The sequence below is a fragment of the Eublepharis macularius genome, chromosome 10 (genome assembly GCF_028583425.1).
Source record: "Eublepharis macularius isolate TG4126 chromosome 10, MPM_Emac_v1.0, whole genome shotgun sequence".
In the NCBI taxonomy this organism is placed as follows: domain Eukaryota; kingdom Metazoa; phylum Chordata; class Lepidosauria; order Squamata; family Eublepharidae; genus Eublepharis; species Eublepharis macularius.
The window spans coordinates 76,477,853-76,496,406 of record NC_072799.1 but is presented as its reverse complement, the minus strand read 5'-3'; the positions used below and the strand labels follow the sequence as shown (position 1 = coordinate 76,496,406).

The window sequence follows — 18,554 nt, the reverse complement described above, 5'->3', positions numbered from 1 at the left end:
TGGGAGGGGTGTTGCGAAGAAGGGATTTGAATCTTGCTGTTCTCCTGCAGACCGCCCACTGTAAACTAGTAATTCTGGTACTATATACATAGTTTTTATTTATTTCATTTATAGTACGCCTGTCTCACTGAGACTCAAGGCGGATTACATAGTGTGAGATTAGTACAATCAGTATCGAGGACTTTTCCACACAGTGTCAAGGACATTTTCACAACAATGCCACAGGATTTTACAAAGATGCAGCATTAGCAAGGATCTAATACAGAGTTGAAGAATTGCTGAAACCGAACACAATTCTAGAACTGACATTAGATAACATGAAGCACAGGTAGTATAGAGGAGTACGTATTCGAGCAACAGATAATATGCAAGGCAACATAGTGGTGAAGTCTATGGTCCCTTAATGAAGTATTTGAGACCCCCCTCCCTACAATACTTCCCTCCTATCTGAGTAAAAAGTCTTTTTGAATTACTCAATTTTGCATCGTTTGTAGAAAGTTGGGAAAGGGGGGGCTCTCCTGATCTCTTCAGGCAGACCATTCCATAGGGTAGGGGCCACCACAGAGAAAGCCCGTGTGCGGGCTTCTGTTGATTTTGCCCATGTGCAGGCTGGCACCTGCGAAAGACCCTGTTCAGATGAGTGAAGCTGCCGTGGAGGGACATAAGGAGTGAGGCGATCTTGTAGGTATGCTGGACCAAGGCAGTGAAGAGCTTTGTAATAACCAATCCCTTGAATTGAGCATGGTAACTGATAGGTAGCCAGTGGAGTGACTAGGATGGGAGTGATGTTCATGCTCCTGTTAGCTCCAGCTAACAGTTGAGCAGCAGCATTTTGCATCAATTGAAGCCTCCTAGTTAACTTAGATGATGGGAGACCAATGTATAGTGCATTACAATAGTCGAGTTTTGATGTTACCGTAACATGGATCCAGGTGGCCAGGTTGACTGTGTCGAGGTAAGAAGCCATCTTCCAGGCTAGAGTGAGACAGTAGTAAGCATTTTTTTGCGGCTGCCTTAACTTGTTTTTCTAGTAGTAGTGCTGGACCCAGTATAACCCCTAGGCTCTTAACCGAGTCTGCAAGGGTCAGACAAACACCATTGAAAGTGGGGAGTACAATGTCTTTCAAGATCTGACTTCCCAACAAGCATCACTTCAGTCTTGTCTGGGTTCAATTTCAATTTGTTATTTTTCAGCTGTTTCACCATGGCTGTCAGACAGCGATCTGAGATTTCTACTGCATCTTGTGGGGATCTGGATTGTAAGATATAGAGTTGGGTGTCATCTGCATATTGATGACATCCAACTCCATAGCTGTGAATGAGTTCTCCTAAAAGTTTTACTTAGAGGTTGAATAACATGGGAGATAAGATTGCGCCCTGTGGAACCCCACAAGTTCATTCCCATTCTGGAGATGGCTGATCTCCAAAGGCAACCCTTTTGAGTCTGTTCCATGAGAAATGATTTAAACCAGTCCAGGGAACATCCTTAGATGCCCACTTCTGTTTCTAAACGTCTCAACAGGGTGGCATGGTCTACTGTGTCAAAGGCTGCAGACAGATCCAGGAGGATCAATAAGGAGGCACGGCCTTTGTCTATATTCAGATGGAGACCAACCACTAACGCTACTAGTGCTGTCTCTGGTCTGAATCCAGACTGGAAAGGGTTTAGAGTGCTAAGTTTTTCAAGAAGATCTGGAGTTGGTCAGCTACTGCTCTCTCAATCACTTTGCCCAGAAAAGGCATATTAGAGACTGGGTGATAATTGGCCACATCTGTTTTGTCTAGTGGATGGATAACTGCCTGTTCCCCGCCCCCGCCCACGGGGGAAGGTGCCCTGAGTTAGCAATTGATTTACAATAGATCTCAGTGGTTCACTTATGTGACCTTTACTTAATTTTAACAACCAAGATGGGCAAGGATCAAGCACACAAGTAGTGGCTTTCATAGATGCCAGGATCCTGTTAAGGACTGTCATTGTAATTGGTTCAAAGCCATCTAAATGTAGGCCAGATGGTTTATTAAGCATTTCTCCTATCTCGTTGGCATTGCATCTAGCATCTAGATCAGAGTGTATTCGTGCTATTTTATCAGCAAAAATCTTAGCAAAGACCTCACAGCTAATTGTCTGTTCTTGGGACTGTAAAGGTTCAGATTTAGGGATTAGAAGGTGTTTGGATAGCCTGATCAGTTGGGAGGGTCGTGAACTAGCTGATGCAATGGTTGCTCTATCAGCTTCCATGTGGGTTTTTCGCCAGCGTCTTTCCAGCCCTCTTCAGGTCAGCCAGGTCCATGGTAAACCATGGTGCCGGCTTCCATCCCAAGGGCCGGAGGAGTTGACAAGGAGCAATGGTGTCAATAGCTTCAAAGAGGTTTGTGTTCCACACTCCTACCGCAGCTTCTGTGGAGCATGTGTCTGGAATTCTAAAATCCCAGAGATGATGCATCTTCTTGCAAAGTCACGCTCAGCCCCATTGCCATCTCTGCAGACTTAGCTGCCTCCTTAAGGTTCTCAGTCACTTCTTTGATCTGCAAATGTATAGGTTGTAGGAGTTCTGTTGTTTTGGAAGTAAAAAAAAAGTCTGGAGGTATTTCTTCAGATCATTTAGATCTCTCTTAGTTAGAGGAGCGTCCTCCATGTCAGGCATTTTATTTACAAGCAGCATTTTGGCTTCACTTGAGGCCTGAGCTGCTGATAGTTTGTTTGCTCTCCCACCACCAGGAATGGCTTTAGAGACCCCGGATTTTCCAAAAGTGACTTGCCTTTGTTAGTTGAACTCTTGCCCATGTCAGGTAAGGTTTTCAATCATTTTAAGATGTTGTTTTTAGCGTTGGAGGGAGTAGGGGCTTGGAAGATCCTCACTCCCGTCTGCCATCTCAGCAGGTCGTGCCGCCCTTCCGTCCTTATTGTTCTTTGCAAAATTTCTTCCCTGTGTTGATTTATAATGAAGATTATGAATCACATGTTAAACTAGTCAGAGAAGTGCTGACCACCACCCTTCACCAGAACCAGTTGTATGCCAAGCTGTCTAAATGTGAATTTCACAAGACGGAGTTAAACGTTTTAGGGTACAAGGTGTCAGGTAATAAGCTAGGAATGGATCCCACTAAAGTACAAGCTGTCAAAGAGTGACAAGCAACAAAGACCAGACGCCAATTGCAATCTTTTCTGGGGTTTGCCAATTTCTATAGAACTTACATTAAGAATTTTGCCCAAACTGCCCTTCCTCTAACTAATTTGTTAAAAAAAAAGGGGAGAAGGGTAGGAGCTGCAAAACCAGGAGCTAAACTACATGGGACATGGAGTGCCAACGAGCTTTTGAGAAATTGAAAGAACTGTTTACCTCTGAGCCAGTACTGTGTCACCCTGATGAAAATAAAAAAATCATTGTGCAGGTGGATTCAAGTGACGTGGCAATGGGGGGAGGAATTCTGCAAGAGGGCTCTGATCCTTGTGCGTATGTCACAAAGAAATTCTCAGATACTAAGTGTCAGGGTCATGGTGGCCCCTGTCATACGCGGGGTTTGGGGCTCACTGGTGTGCTGAAGGCCTGATCTTCTTTAGGTTTCTCTGAGAGTGCTATTAGGATCTTTGACATACTTTGGGAGTGCTGGAGATGCAACTTGAGAAGCTGTGAGACGCACTAGAAGACATTTTGTTCCTACACTGATCCACATAAGCAGAGATGGAGATTGGGTTAAAATGGACCGTCCTGTGTTGGAATTTAAGTAGAAGGTTACAGTAACGAACAGGAAATGCAAGCTGAAAGCTATTCTTTAAGGTCACCTGCTATTATGTTACGACCTTCAGATCTTAACCACATTTATATGCAAGCTATATCAGTATACTGTTCTCTTCCAAACTGGAAAAATTCAATATGTCAAAATTTAACAATCAGTACTTTCATGAACCCATAAACTTTGTATTTAAATTTTTAAAAAAATAAAATTAATCCATAATAACAGTGTAATAACGTCTGGAGAAACAGATCTTGGCTATATTGCTGCATTTCAGGAGATGGGAAGCTTCAACTGCAGAAGAGATTTTGCGCTTTCATTCAGTAGCTCCCTAAGCGAGAAGAAGCTTGGTTTTACTTGCTTCTTTGGAGTGTAAGTTTAGTTACCATGACAATTTATCTGAATAGGCCAGTTGAATTGTGGAGGAAAAAGCAAACAGGAATTGCTACCCCCTCCCCTTTCTTGCTACAGCTTCACATGAAGTTGGATTTACTAAGCTTTTTCAGGAAGGCATTGAAAGGTAAGTGACATGTAATATATAACAGCTTTTCAGGTCACAAACTGCTTTTATACCATGGCAATTTTCACCTAGAGATGGTTTTGTAGCAGTGCCTTTGATCCTCCAACTATGTTCCTTTCACTGAAAAAAATGTGTAGGAAGAAGTAATTTCAAATGATCGTTTTCAATGCAGCTGCCTGAATTCTATCACATTTTTATCCCACCCTTCCTCCGAGAGATTTAGAGGATATATATAGCAGTGGTGCTCACTCCATGGTGCATGGAGAGCCACATTCAAAATGACCATCAATCAAAAGCAGGGCTTTTTTTCAGCAGGAACGCGGGGGAATGGAGTTCCGGCACCGCTTGAAAATGGTCACATGGCCGGTGGCCCCACCCCCTGATCTCCAGAAAGAGGGGAGTTTAGATTGCCCTCCACGCCGACCATTTTCTCTGAGGGCAATTTAAATGTTAAACTCCCCCCTTGTTCCAGCTGACCCAAAGTGACGTCATTTTGCGGTCTTGAGTTCCACCACAGAGTTCCACCACCTCTTTTCCCATGAAAAAAACCTGGATCAAAAGAGGTACATTTGCTTCTATTCCTGGCATGAGGGTTGCGCCTCAGGGAGGCTTTTAGTTTACCCATTCCTCTGGTGGCAGCTGTTTCAAGCTGGGAACCATCAGGCAACTAAAAGTCCCGTCATGCAAGGGCCTTTCCCACTTTCCTGAACCATGGGGAAGGCGCCGCATACGGCATGTCAAAAAGCCATGTGTGGCTCCCTGATAGATGAGGGTTCCCGCTTTCCCATTTATCTTCACAACAACCTTGTGAGGTAGATTAGGGTGACAAATAATGACTGGTGGAGGATTACCTAGTGAGCTTTGTAGCTGAGCAGGCATTTCAATTGAGGTCTTCTCCGTCAAAAGTGTATCACTAGCCATTTTACTATCCTGTTGTGGTTCTAACCTTGAGAAAGGTAAGTTATCCACTCAGTGATGCCTGCTGCAATTCTAAGCACACTTTCCCAGGAGTAATCCCCATTTAACTGATATTGCGCACTTGCATGCGGTTACCCCCACATTGCACTACATTGCACCTACAGGGAGGTACTATGTGCAATAGACTGATCACATTATTACTTCCTGCTCTGTGGGGATTGGAAGTTCCCTCCAGGGAACTGACCTCTGTAGTTTGAAGATCAGTTGTAATTCCAGAAGAACTTCAAGCCCTGCCGGAAGGTAGGCAATCTTAACCTGTTCCAGATGGCTTTTGAGGATTCAGGTCCCATGATCTTCAGAGAACCCTATTTTAGTGGTCAAAGGAGACCCATGCCTTTTTCTGTCACCAACAAATAAGTGGATTAGATCTCACACTGTAACTAGAATGCTGATTTCTCCCCAAAATGGCAATCTCACCAGAAATTTCTTACTAAATTGTTAAGCGTTTTACTGTGAGACTAAAGAACAAATGTCCACAGATATATTTTGCTTACTTGTTTCTTCAGTGTTGGAGTTAGTCAACAGCTCTTCAAATGAGGCTAAAACTTGTATGGCAAAACAGGTTTTACTACTGGACGTTGCTATGGGTTAGTGCTGCCTGGGAGTTAGTAAACTCATCCATTTCCATGAGCCAAAAGGAGGTGAAGAAAGAAAAGAGAAAGGCAGAAGAGAGAACTTAGGGGGTTGTTATGTGGAAGCATCTGAGAGATGTTCAAGGCTATTATGTGAATGTATGTCAGAGCTGCCCTACAAAGGCAAATTTCCATGAGAAGGCAATTCTCATGGAAATGTAAACAACAGAGGCCTGTGTGACCTGCTGTTATTTAAGTAAGAGCACCTGTAATGAGATTGATGACTCATGTTTGATAATTTCTTTATTGTGGAAGTTATTCTCTTGGAAGAAGTTGTATGAAGACATTCTGAAAAATATTTGGAGTTGTCATATCTTGGGAGAAAGCTAAAATATCTCCAGCCATATTGAAGAAGCAGTGAAATCCGAACTTTCTGTGTTTGCATATTAAACTTTTGTGAAAAACCATGTGGACAGCTTATACAAAAAGGAATTTGCCTCAGAAGCCTTTGCATAGGGTAAGTGCATATTAACACTTTTAACCTATTAAAACAATTTAAGATTATTTTGTTCATGAATGTACACTACTGTATTAATACATATATACATTATTAAGAGGAACTGGTGAAAATTGGAAGAAGGGGTCCTCTGACCACCACAAAGTCTGTGCTAGGGATCATGGGTCCTACACGGACATGTGTGTGATAGCAGCTGTATTAAGGAGGGAAAATGAGCGAGCCTAAGCAAAAAAGGGTGGCTGGATCCAACCTGATATCAAAATGTAATGAGGACATAAAACACAACAAAGTCGAAAAAATATATCTTTGGGGGTTTATTTATGCTTTTTCTAGCCCCATAACAATGAAAAAAAATTATTTTTATTGACTCTGTTATTGTAAAGATTATATGTTGTATTGTTTTTTTCTGCAGGGTTATAAAGAAACAAGTGCTTTACCACCAGTTCACAATCTGTCACTGGAGAATAGGATGACTGTATGTATTTGAATTATGACATCATGTGTTTGAATTATGACATCATGCAATACAAGTGTTAATGTTATTATAGAACACCACCATGTATTTAGTTGGCTTGTGGGATAGTTAAAACAGCTGAAGAATGGAGGGGGGAAAAGAATAGGGACACTGTCACACCACTCCCATTGGATAATACTTAACATCAGGTACAGAAAAATCACAAAAGATTCTCGATAATCATGAGAATAACTGTGAGGCAGATAATACATGGGTTTAAGCTGACAACAAGCCCTTGAGGTGCAAATGTAGGCTCATCATAATGTTTTTAAAATAAGAGAAATTTGGCCACTATTCAGAATGGTAGTAGACCAGCAAGGTACATCGGAGAAGGTTTCTACTAGAGGACGGCACCGTTGTTAACAGAAATGAACTTCTAAACAAGCTGTTCGAAGTGTTGTCTTGAGTGCTGAAGTCATGGGGGGGTTTAAGAAATTTTTTTGTTTTAATGGCATAACATTTTGTAATGTAAAAGTTAGGTTTGGGAGGAGGGAATTTAATTTGCTACCCTACATTTCTCTTTGGTTTTAGCCATATAGTTCCTTGAACAGTCAAAGACCCTCTAAAAACCTCCAAGGACTTTTCTTCACACCACAGATTTCACATGCACAGAAATATTTGTATGAAGACGTGTGTTCAAAAGGGACTAGGGTGAGTTACTCTTTTGACTAGCAGATTAGGTAAGCAGTGAGGATAATGATATAATATGACTGTATTATAGTTCCTATCTTTATTGGGTGCAGAAATGTGACTAATAACCCAGTTGCACCACAACTAGGGGTGCACACAAAATTTTTTTTTAGTAAATCTGGATTTCATATACTGGAGTCCCAAAAATTTCAGAATTCTGGGAATACTAAACCAATTCTCAAATTTGGTTTGGCTGTATCAGATAACTTCTGTTTTATTTGGCCCTTATTCTCTATGGGGGAAAGTATCTGGGGGCTGTCAAAGAGGCTGGGGGTGGTATTTTTCAAGCAAACTCCACCAAATTTGCCAGGGACCTACTCCTTACTGTCCTCTAAAGATCTCACAAGTTTCAGGAAGATTGGACCCCAGGGGCCCCTGAACAAGGTGCCCCCTGCCATTCCATTGTTTCCTATGAGAAAAAAAGTCAAAGCTGACGCTCACTACAGAAACACACCAGATCAAGGTTGTCATGGCCAAGGCACACTCCCAAATGCAAGCTTGTGCCAGGGAAAGCCCAAAAGAAGCAAACTGAAGCACGGGAATGGAATCCCCACCCCCTACCCTGAACCAAAGTGAAACAAATGGACCAACATCACATCCAAGAATCACATCCATTCCACCCAAACCAAACTGAAGCAAGGAACCCTGTTGTAACTTTGCCCAACAGAATCAAACTGAAGCAAGGGAATAACCTGTGCTTGTGCAGATGCTGCCCAGCAAATGGGCAAAATCAATGATTGCCCCTTACACGTGCATTCTCTGTTGTGGCCCACATCTTATGGAATGGCTGGCCTGATGAGGTTAGGAGGTCTCCCACCTCCTGGCTTTCTCCCAACTATACAAAACTGAATTATTCAGGAGAGCTCTTTACACAGGTAATAGGACTGTACTGTAAGGAAATAGTTCAGAAAGATGCTCTGATAAAGGGGCAGGGACTGTAGACTATACTACTGAGTACTGTCTATTACTGTATGTATGTTCCTACTATGTAACTTCTGCATTGTTTAACGTGTTGTGTTTAAATATGTTTATGCTTGGTTTTTAGCTCTGTTTTCAGATGCCTGCCTGTTGTCATATTTTTGATATTCAAACCCTATTGTATTGTTAATTGGATATTCCAGCCATTGATCATATTTGTCTTATACTGTGTAATCTGCCTTGAGTCTCAGTGAAAAAGGTGGACTATAAATAACATCAGTAACAATAAGAGTGGGAAATTATTGGTGAGAGGAAGGAACTTTTGGAAGATTCATAAACAGTCCTAAAAGTTCCCTGAAAGCCTGAAGCTTTAATGCCTGACCACTGATGATCCCAGCCCCAACTGCAGTTTCAGGGCCATTTTCTGCTTTACAATCTCCCCTTTTCATCCTAATCACACTAAAATCATCATATAGCAATCTCAGTTTAGCTAGATGGTGATGTTATAAAGGGCAAGGCAAGCTCATTCTGAGTGAGGGCCAGGGCTTTTTCTCAGCTGGAACACGGTGGAACAGAGTTCCAGAACCTCTTGAAAATGGTCACATGGCTGGTGGCCCCACCCCCTGATCTCCAGACAGAAGGGAGTTTAGATGGCCCTCCGCGCCACTGGCCACTGGCACGGAGGGCCATCTAAACTCCCCTCTGTCTGGAGATCAGGGGGTGGGGCCACCAACCATGTGACCATTTTCACCAAGGGCGATTTAAACTTTTAAAAACTCCCCCCTTGTTCCAACTGACCCAAAGTGATGTCATTGGCCCTGGGAGCATGTGTGCACTTTGCACACGCCCATGTGGTACCAGGGGCACCACCTCCCACCCAGAGTTGCCCCCTGTGCTGGCAACCCACTGAGTTCCACCACCGCTTTTCCCAGAAAAAAAGACCTGGTGAGGGCAATTAGGCAGTATTGTTCTCCCTGTGAACTAATTTTCCTCAGTAGTGTTGTCATATAACCAAATCAGAATGGCTGTGTAATTACTTCACTATTGCTAGGAAGTAGGAGGACAATGTTAAAGGAGGGGGGGGGAACAGAACTGAACTGGCAGCTGACTGGCATTATGAAGAGTCCCACAACAGAGCCACCTTTTGAATGCCAAGTATGGGCACAGGACGTCTGAGAGCTGGGCCCAATCAGCTTTTTACTGGTGAAAAAGGGAAGGTGGGGTCTGCATGGACAGAAGGTATGTGGGATGAGGGATGTCATAAGGAAAGGAATTGTATAAGATTGAATAAAGAAAGCTTGCTGGGTCCAACCCTGAATGTACACCAAGGACACTTCCTTTTCACAACAGCAACTCTGGAAAAAAATGTTGGAAAAACTTACTGATGAGGAATTGCTTTTTATTTATCAAATTACCTCTAGAAACAAAGATGTCATTGGCACATACCGTTTATAAAAGTGACTGAAGAAACAGACTTGCAAGTGAGGACACACTTAAAAGTAGGTGATTATTTGCCTTTCCTCATTTTCAGAAGGCTTGGTAAACAATGCTCCTAACTCGCCTGCTTTATTTTGCCTCTAGCGCCACATGTATTTCCACCTCACTAAAGGAGTCATTCATGAATCTGAGGGTAAAAGTCAATCACACTTGAGAAATATGGACACATTTTACCTGAAGGTAAGAAACAAATGTGGCACTCCTCAGCTGCGGCAATAGCTGCGGCCAGTTGCACCTTGTGAGCAGCCCACCCACCTCACCCTATTTCAGTACAGGTTAGTCAGTCGCCATTTATCGGGGGGGGGGGAGGTAGGAATTTCCCCCCTTCCCATGATTGGCCTTTTTGGGGAGGGAGTTTTTCACCTACCTTGCACTATGGATTGGAGGGGGGAAATTGGCTACAGGTGGGCTGTTTGGTCACTCCCCAGGCAGGTTAGAAGTCAGGGGAAAAGCAGCGGGACAGTGAGCACCCATGGCATAGCCCCATTGGTGGGGAATTGGAGTCTCTCAGGAGCGGCTGGCTGCTTCTCAGCCCAGTAGCAAGGACAGACACCCAGGCAAGAGAGCCCTGGACAAGCCAGTCCTCCCCCAGCTTTGCGGCTGGGGGGTGGAGCTTTAAAGGGGGGGACCACGTCACCTGGCCAGACCGGGGCACAGCCATATGATTAGGGTTTGTGGTTTGTTTATTTTTATTTATGTAAAATTAATTTAATTAGTTAATTTAGAAAGGATATTTGTTGTTGTTCCTTAGACTGAAGTAAAAACTATAGAGCAGGTCCAACACCACCATTCAACATATGGTGTCTCCTGTGATGACTCTCTGGATGGAGATAAAGCTATTGTTTTCACTGAAAAAGAATTCATTTCCATACCCAAGAAAGCAGAATCACAGAGATCAATACGTGCAAACAATACGGGCTCTCTTGTAGTATCAAATGCAAACGGTTCTACAGATAAAGACAAAGCTGTTCACTGCGGACTCTCATCTTTAACTACACATCATCTGCAAACTCAGACTGAAAAACAAAAATCCTTCTGTGGTGTACCGCTGCAAAGCCAAGAAATATCCAATAGTATGAGGTATCCTCACAGCCCTCCGGACAGCAATACAAACAGAGCAGCAATTAGAGGATTAATCAATGTGCCATGTATCTCTAAAAAGAAAATCTTTATGATCTATGTTTGTGGCGGATATCAAGGTACAAGTACTGAAACCAGGAAAGTTGTATATGGGGATAGGACAAGAGGGCTATTTATGTAAAACTTGGTTATTTTATTCCAATTATTTTATCTATGAGTTTGAAAAAAATGGTTGGGATCCATGTCACTCAGGAGGCAGCAAATTCGGGCACTCGAAGAGTGAGGTTGGAGACACGTACTGGCTTTTAAGAGAAGTGAAAATGGGCTGATAGAAAAAGTGCTTTTCATGGTGGACTAGCCATTTAACTTGTTCCTGGTGGGCTGCTGCCCCGGAGGAGGGCCACTGGCAGCCAGAAACACCCAAACTAAACCACAGCCAGCCTTCCAACACCTCCGGAAGCATTCGGTTCAGATTTTCCAGTGTGAACAATGATTGGTGTCGGTGCTACCCTCGCCTCCTCCTGCTCTACTCGTGTTGCTCACGGTAATAACGCAGGGGCCATTTTACTTGGCTCATTCCTGAACCGTTTTAACTTCCCAGCTCACTCCAGCTCAACCACATACATTTCTGTTGACCCACTCACTTCTAGTGAAACAGATGCTTACAGGCTTTTGCGTAGTACAGAAAGTTTCCAAACCTATTTCCCAGAGGTGAAAGATGGATAAATGTACACAGTGCTGAGAAAGTTCTTTCAAACATGCTTTGGCTATGAAAAAAGAGAACCATTCTTCAGCATGTAAGGTGTTCTGAAAGAATAAAATTAGTACATCTCCCTGATTAGTAGGAAGCCTAGGGTTGCCAGCCTCCAGGTGGTGGCTGGAGACCTCCTGGAACTACAACTGATTTTCAAGCCATAGAGATCAGTTCTCCTGGAGAAAATGGCTGCTTTGGAGGGTGAACTCTATGGCATTATACCCCATTGAGGCCGCTCCCCTCCCCAAACTCTACTGTTTCCAGGCTCTATCCCCCAAAACTCCAGGAATTTCCCAACCTGGACTTGGCAATTTGTGAAGTTTTAGTTGTATCAGTCCACTTAGCTAAAGGCCTTCCACATAGGAAACCATAATAAAACCTAGAAAATTGCTTGTTCTTAGAATGTAATCAATTTTCTGGGATTCTACAGTCTCGATCAGATTTTCTGGGTTGGATCCAACCAGCTTTTCCACTATTGTGCCAGTTTAGTGTAGTGCTTAAGAGCTGCAGGACTCTAATCTGGAGAACCAGGTTTGATTCCCCACTCCTCCACTTGAAGCTAGCTGGGTGACCTTGGGTCAGTCACAGCTTCCCAGAACTCTGTCTGCCACACCCACCTCACAGGGTGATTGTTGTAGGGATAATAATAATGACATACTTTGTAAACCACTCTGAGTGGGTGTTAAGTTGTCCTGAAGGGCGGTATATAAATAAAATATTATTGTTATTGTTCTATTGAAAAAGTGAGGAGGGGATCCTCATTGACTACCAAAAAGGCTGGAGATCATGGGATCTACATAGATACAAGCCATGAGGGAATTGGGTGAGATGGAGCAAAAAAGCTGGCTGAGTCCAGCCCTCCGGTATATTATGTAAATTCAGAATATCTGGATGTGTCTCTAGCTTTGCATAAGTTATAAATATCTTTCTACTGAAGTCATGTATCCCAAATGCCTCATTGGTATGATTCGGCTCGTGGTGGACAATTGACCTTCATGATGCTCCTAAAAAACAGGACAAGGTTGATGTTGGGGTATCATAACCTGATCCTCTTCTCACCCTTGCAAGGAAACTTTTTATGTTGCATATAGATTTAGGGTTTAAAAATTATATATTGGAAGTATACAAACAGCATCTATATCTGCAGATGTTTCCCAGAGCTGCTTTTAATAAACATATTGATGTGCTTTGTTATTTGAACCAGATTCAGAAGTTGAGCGAAACGCATTAATGGAAAAGTCCTTTCCTTGCTTGTACAGTTATTGTAAAAAGAGAGGTTATGATTTCCGCCTGCTGGACCTGAGATGGGGTATGAAAGACGGAATCTCTAATGATCACCATGTGGCTTCCTTGCATATAAAGACATTGAAGAAGTGCCAGGAGTTAGGATTCCAAACCTTTGTAGTAAGTTGACATGCAATTAGTTAATTTTTTTAAATTTAAATTTTGGGGAACGGCTTTTCGTACTTTATGAACCATTCACATTACAAATCAAGTGAACAGAAGATAAAATTAAAATTATATATTACTGGCTAATTAGAAGTGTGGCTCCAAATCTTGTCTGGTAACATTTGGTTACATGGATGCCTCCACACGGAGGTTTTTGTCCTCTTTCGCTTCCAAGCTGGAGCACTTTTGGGGGGGGGGTACATCCACAAACGTATCATGATACAGTTGCCCATTCCCTGGTATGTTGCTTCCCAAACCTGCTTTACTGGAATCTTTCTGGAAGAGCACAGTCCAAGTGTGTCATCATTATGCTGCCTGGACCAAATAGGTGCACATTTTCCAAGGTCCTACCCACATTGGTGCCATTTTCCTTCTAACTGCCCTTTGAGGCTGCCATTTCCCTCACCATACAACTGAAGGGCTTTTTGAAGGTTTTAAAACATCAGTAATGCCTATAGTGCTTTAACAATGACCACTTTTTAAAAGCTCTCCAAAAAACTCTCTGTTGGCCTGATTTGCGGGGGGGTGGTCATGTTGGAATGCCAGGAAAATGACAGCGGAGATAAGAAAGAACTCAACAAACTCCCACATGAAAGTCTTATTGCTAATACACGTGTCCGTATTCACAGCAGCACTGGATGCAAATCAGAGAATCTTTGCCATGTGGATGCAGCCCCAGTTGTTGCTCTAATAATTGACTCAATATAGAAGGCTTTGGGTCTAGTGGCACTTGTATCTGAAGAAGGAGCTCTGACTCTTGAAAATCTTGTATATCTCTACAGTGCCACTGGACCAAAATCCTGCTGTTTTACTGCAAACCAACATGGCTACCTACCTGAAATTGACTCAGTATCAGACCTCATTTCAAGGGGGAACTCGCAGGAATGCAGTTCCGGCAGTTCCTCAAAGAGGTCACATGTCAGGTGGCCCCGCCCACCTGACTCTCGGTCATTTTGGGCCCATTTCATCCTGGATTGGGGCCAAAATGGCCCAGATCAGGCCTCTGATGGGTGGTGGATCACTCTCCTGTTCAGCAGCAGCTCAATCCTGACCATTTTGGGCCCCTTTTTGGCCATTTTCAGCCCCCTTTTGCCATTTTGGGCCCAATTTCCAGGATTGGGTCCAAAGCAGCCAGGATAGGTGATGTCAGGGTGTGTGGCATATGCAAATCAGTTATACTGACACATTTCCAGTGATGTCAAGGGATGTGACATATGCTAATGTTATGCTAATTAGTTATGCTAATGAGTTCCTCCATCTCTTTTTCAACGAAATGACCCCTGCTCAGTATGGAACACCATTGTCTTCACAGAGCAGTGTGTTGGCTGTTGTCTAGGAACTTACTTTCTTCTACATTTTTTGCCTGCATCAGGTTTTCATCGGACAAAAACATGATGATTCCTGTATCCCAGAAATAATAAACAGGGAACAATTAGAGGCAATCAAAGATAGCATTGAAAATATGAAGCTGAGTATCCAAATGCCAAGCCAGACCTTGGATGGTGGTCTGAAGACGGAAGCGTTAATAGGAAAAAAGGATGAAGTTCAAGGTGAAGTTCACCAAGACGTCGTGAACCTTGATCTATCATCATCTAAAGAACATGAAACTGAGAGCCCCATCAAGCAGGAACATAAAGCAATCACTTCAAATGCGCAGGATTTTTCTACTGCTTCTCCACCCACACAAAAGACCGAAGCTGAATATGAGAAGGAACTTCAGCTTCTCAATAAGTGGTACCGTTTGGATGAAAATTGCATCCCTGCAATGTACAGGCTTCAGCCTATTTGGTTGGTTTTTGTTATTGTTGTTGTTTTTACCAATCATACAGTTTACGAATCATTTATTAATCCTAATATTCAGGGCTTTTTTTCAGGGGGAACGCGGGGGAACGAAGTTCCAGAACCTCTTAAAAATGGTCACATGGCTAGTGGCCCCACCCCCTGATCTCCAGACGGCGCAGAGGGCAATCTCAACTCCTTTCTGTCTGGAGATCAAGGGGTGGGGCCACCAGCCATGTGACCATTTTCTCTGAGGGCAACCCTCTGAGTTCCACTACCTCTTTTCCCAGAAAAAAGCCCTGCTAATATTTATGTACTTTCTTCATACAAACTTTAATTTCATGCAATTAGACTGAAATTCTCTTTGTCCCAGAGAAGCTCTCTGTGCTGAGGGTGACCTCAGTCTCCTCCCAGTGTATCACTTCTGAGCTGTTGTTGCAGTGTAGCCTAGAGTCATTTTATAGTAGTAGTAGGTTTAATTGTGTATGGCCAAAGGCCGTCACAATACAAAGTTAAGAACAGTAAAAATAGAAATCTATCTTACAAGCATAAAATACAGTTATTAAAATAATAAAAATAGCATTCAACTAAAATGGAACCTTAATAAATACCAGATAGTTATGAAAAAAGTTAGGTTTCTGAGGAAACAATCTTGGCCCTAATCTTTTTTGCAGCTAAGGCAAACAGGGATACTCTGCTAGTGACAAATGAATCAGTATCAGATAACAAAAAAACCAATTTGTCAATATCAGAGGTAAAGTTACGCCCCACTAACAAGTTAGCGAGAAATTTAGCTCTAACCTCTGCATACATGGGACAAAATAAAGTGTAATGTAGAAGATCCTCAGGAACTGAGGCACCGCATATGCAGAGACGGAGAGCCATTGGGGTTTGATGATATCTTCCTGTAAGTAAAGTTGTCGGCATTGTTCGAAAGCGCAGGGAGGTAAATGATTTTCTGAGATTTGGGGATGTGATATTCACTAAATAAGGAGATCTAACATGATCTGAGTCATTTTATATGCTTGATCCATAGCTCCACTATCCTTCCATCTATTTGGGAGTGGGACCCAGGACCCAAATGAATTGTTATTATTCTCTGGGCCCAGTACAAACTTGTAACATCACCCTCTATCCTATTCCACACATTAAAATCTCATGTTATGAAAGGGAAAAAGCTGTTTTATTTCTAAAATGACACAATATATATTATTGTAATGGGGTTGTGGTATGGGCCAAGTTCCCATGGACCCAAGATCTGTACCCGTTCTCGCCTGCCATGCTTTGCCCCTGGTGGGACCGTTGCCAAAGGCAGCCCTTCAGCATAATACGGGTCTACTAAGTTGTGCTTTTTGAGGTGAGAAAAGCGTCTTTTTTGGCTATTTCTCATTGTGTGTATTTCATGTTGTCTGCACAGCGCAGTGTACAGAGACATCTTCAGCAAGGATCCCACTCGCAGGCAACAAGCCAAGAACAAATGGTTGATATCTTTTCAGAAACTATGTAAGATATTTCAAGAATATGCTCCAGTTGCTCTTGACCAAGAAGCTGCCATGACACTGCTCAAAACAGGTGAAGATGAAACACAAACCATGTTCAAAATACTTCACAGTGAAGTCCATTGACTTCAATGGACTTAGAAGGGTGTCACTGTTTTTGGACTGCATTGCCAATAACTGTTATATTATTTTGAGGGAGAGGGGGTTGTAATAAGCAACTCAGCATGCCTTGGATATTGGGGGAGGGGATGCTGCATGTCTTTCTGTATTTCTGTGCTGTTTTCCTGATTTGTCTAAGGTGGGAATGCCTCTTCCTCCTCTCTTCCTGTATCCATTGTGAGAGTTTCTCTCTCTTGCTTCATGCCCTTCCAAGGAGGACAATGTACTTTTTCAGAGCTCCTGCCCTGAAGGCCTGATTCACATATCCGCATGCAAATGTGGTGCTGAAACAGCTGGCCATGCCCAACAGAGAAAGTTCATTTTTAGATAAGAATTCTTTTTTCTGTCTTCTACAAGCAATGCTGTGAATTTAACCTCAATAAACTGAAAGCGCTATCTTTTCTACAGTTGAATTTCCTGAGGTTTAATTACTGCACTTTGGAGGAAATGCTTCTGATTGGTTATGTCTTTTAGCAAACAAAATATATGACTATTTCTAATAGGGAGAGAGGATTGGTTAGTTCCAGGTGCTTGAAGTGAGTTATTTCTGTTTTCCAAGTTTTACAGCAAGAAGTGGATCATGGATTCCAGGTCCAAGGATCTTGCGAGGATCACTGCCACTGTTTCAAAAGAAATATCACTGACCTGCAGTGCAACCTGTCAAGCAACCAGGCTTCCCAAGACATTGACATTCATCCACAGAAACCAGAGATTAACAAAGGAAAGCAGGACACTCATAAAGACTTTGTGGAAAGCATTCATTCCAGGGTAGGTCAGAAAATTCTTGTTTGTCCTCCAAGGAGTGGCAGACATAGCACCTTTTACAAAATGATAAAGGATGTGTTTTTCTGCCCATCTTTTGGACTGTGCTGTTGTAACTGCTTGGGGCTATCTTTCTTGGGTGCCGTATTGGAAGTATTCTTTACCTTAATCTGCCCCAAACCACCAATACATTTGTCACTGTGGTTTTATATAATAAGCCGCTAACATATAGAGAAATTCACCTTCCAGTTGTGGTCTGACTTATTTTTCCAGATATCATTTCAAAATATTATATACACTTGGGTTTTTTCCTCCACTTCTCCATTTCAATAATTCTAATTCTTTCAATCCTGTTCTTTAAATCTGCATGCTTTCTCAATCATCCCATGATACGTTTTCTATGCTGTGAAAACTAAGCAGAGTTACACCACAGACTTGAATGGACTTTGATTGAAGGGTGTAACTCTGTTTAGGATGTTTCTGTTGGTCTTCTTATTCTCATCTCTACCCCCACTTCTCCCTACTCACAGACTTCATTGAGCCAAGTATAGTTCTCTCATCCTTTGGACTTGGAAATTAATTTTAAAAAAACAATGAAAGCAAATGAACAGGAGGATGTAATGAGTAGGTAGAAGCTTGCATAGTGTGTGTGTGTGTTCATCTCTGTAATGATGTGTGTGTGTGTCTTTAAATGCTTGGTGTGGTACAGATGAAGAATGAGGGTGAAAGAGAGGGATGAGTGAGTGAGATGATTGGCTGATGACTGAGGGCCAAGCTACACATGACGAATGACACTTGAACAGCAAGTGTATTTCTCCCTGTTCACTTGCCCTCCACTCAATACACTTGCTGTTCAAGTGTCATTCGTCATGTGTAGCTTGGCCCTGAGAGTGTGGGCGGAGTGAACTGCAGTTTTTAGTTACTGAGCAGAGAGAAAAAATTCAGTCTGGGCAAAGCAGGCAACCTGTGTGGAAGCCTGAGGGGATTCTCATTCTAGTTCAGTTAGGCAACCTGTGTGGAAGCCTGAACTGTGTGTGTCTGTGAGAAAATATTCTGTCCAAAGCAGGCAAACTGTGTGCGTGCCTGAGAGAGAACGTTTATAAAGATCTGTGTTACTGTGCCTATGTAAAG

General features: G+C 42.7%; 1 protein-coding gene across 1 annotated transcript in view; it reads left to right on the top strand.

The window, feature by feature from the left end:
* Window positions 1–6,123: 6,123 nt before the first annotated feature.
* Window positions 6,124–18,554, top strand: part of LOC129336525 (uncharacterized) — a 49,273-nt gene continuing 36,842 nt past the window's right edge. Inside the window, exons 1-10 of the mRNA XM_054989653.1 lie at window positions 6,124–6,322; window positions 6,735–6,797; window positions 7,368–7,487; window positions 9,866–9,943; window positions 10,026–10,121; window positions 10,693–11,140; window positions 12,980–13,179; window positions 14,597–15,012; window positions 16,421–16,575; window positions 17,221–17,429. Of these exons, the coding sequence (XP_054845628.1) occupies window positions 6,272–6,322; window positions 6,735–6,797; window positions 7,368–7,487; window positions 9,866–9,943; window positions 10,026–10,121; window positions 10,693–11,140; window positions 12,980–13,179; window positions 14,597–15,012; window positions 16,421–16,575; window positions 17,221–17,429 (1,836 nt within the window). The 5' untranslated portion in view covers window positions 6,124–6,271. The remainder of the gene's footprint in view (window positions 6,323–6,734; window positions 6,798–7,367; window positions 7,488–9,865; window positions 9,944–10,025; window positions 10,122–10,692; window positions 11,141–12,979; window positions 13,180–14,596; window positions 15,013–16,420; window positions 16,576–17,220; window positions 17,430–18,554) is intronic.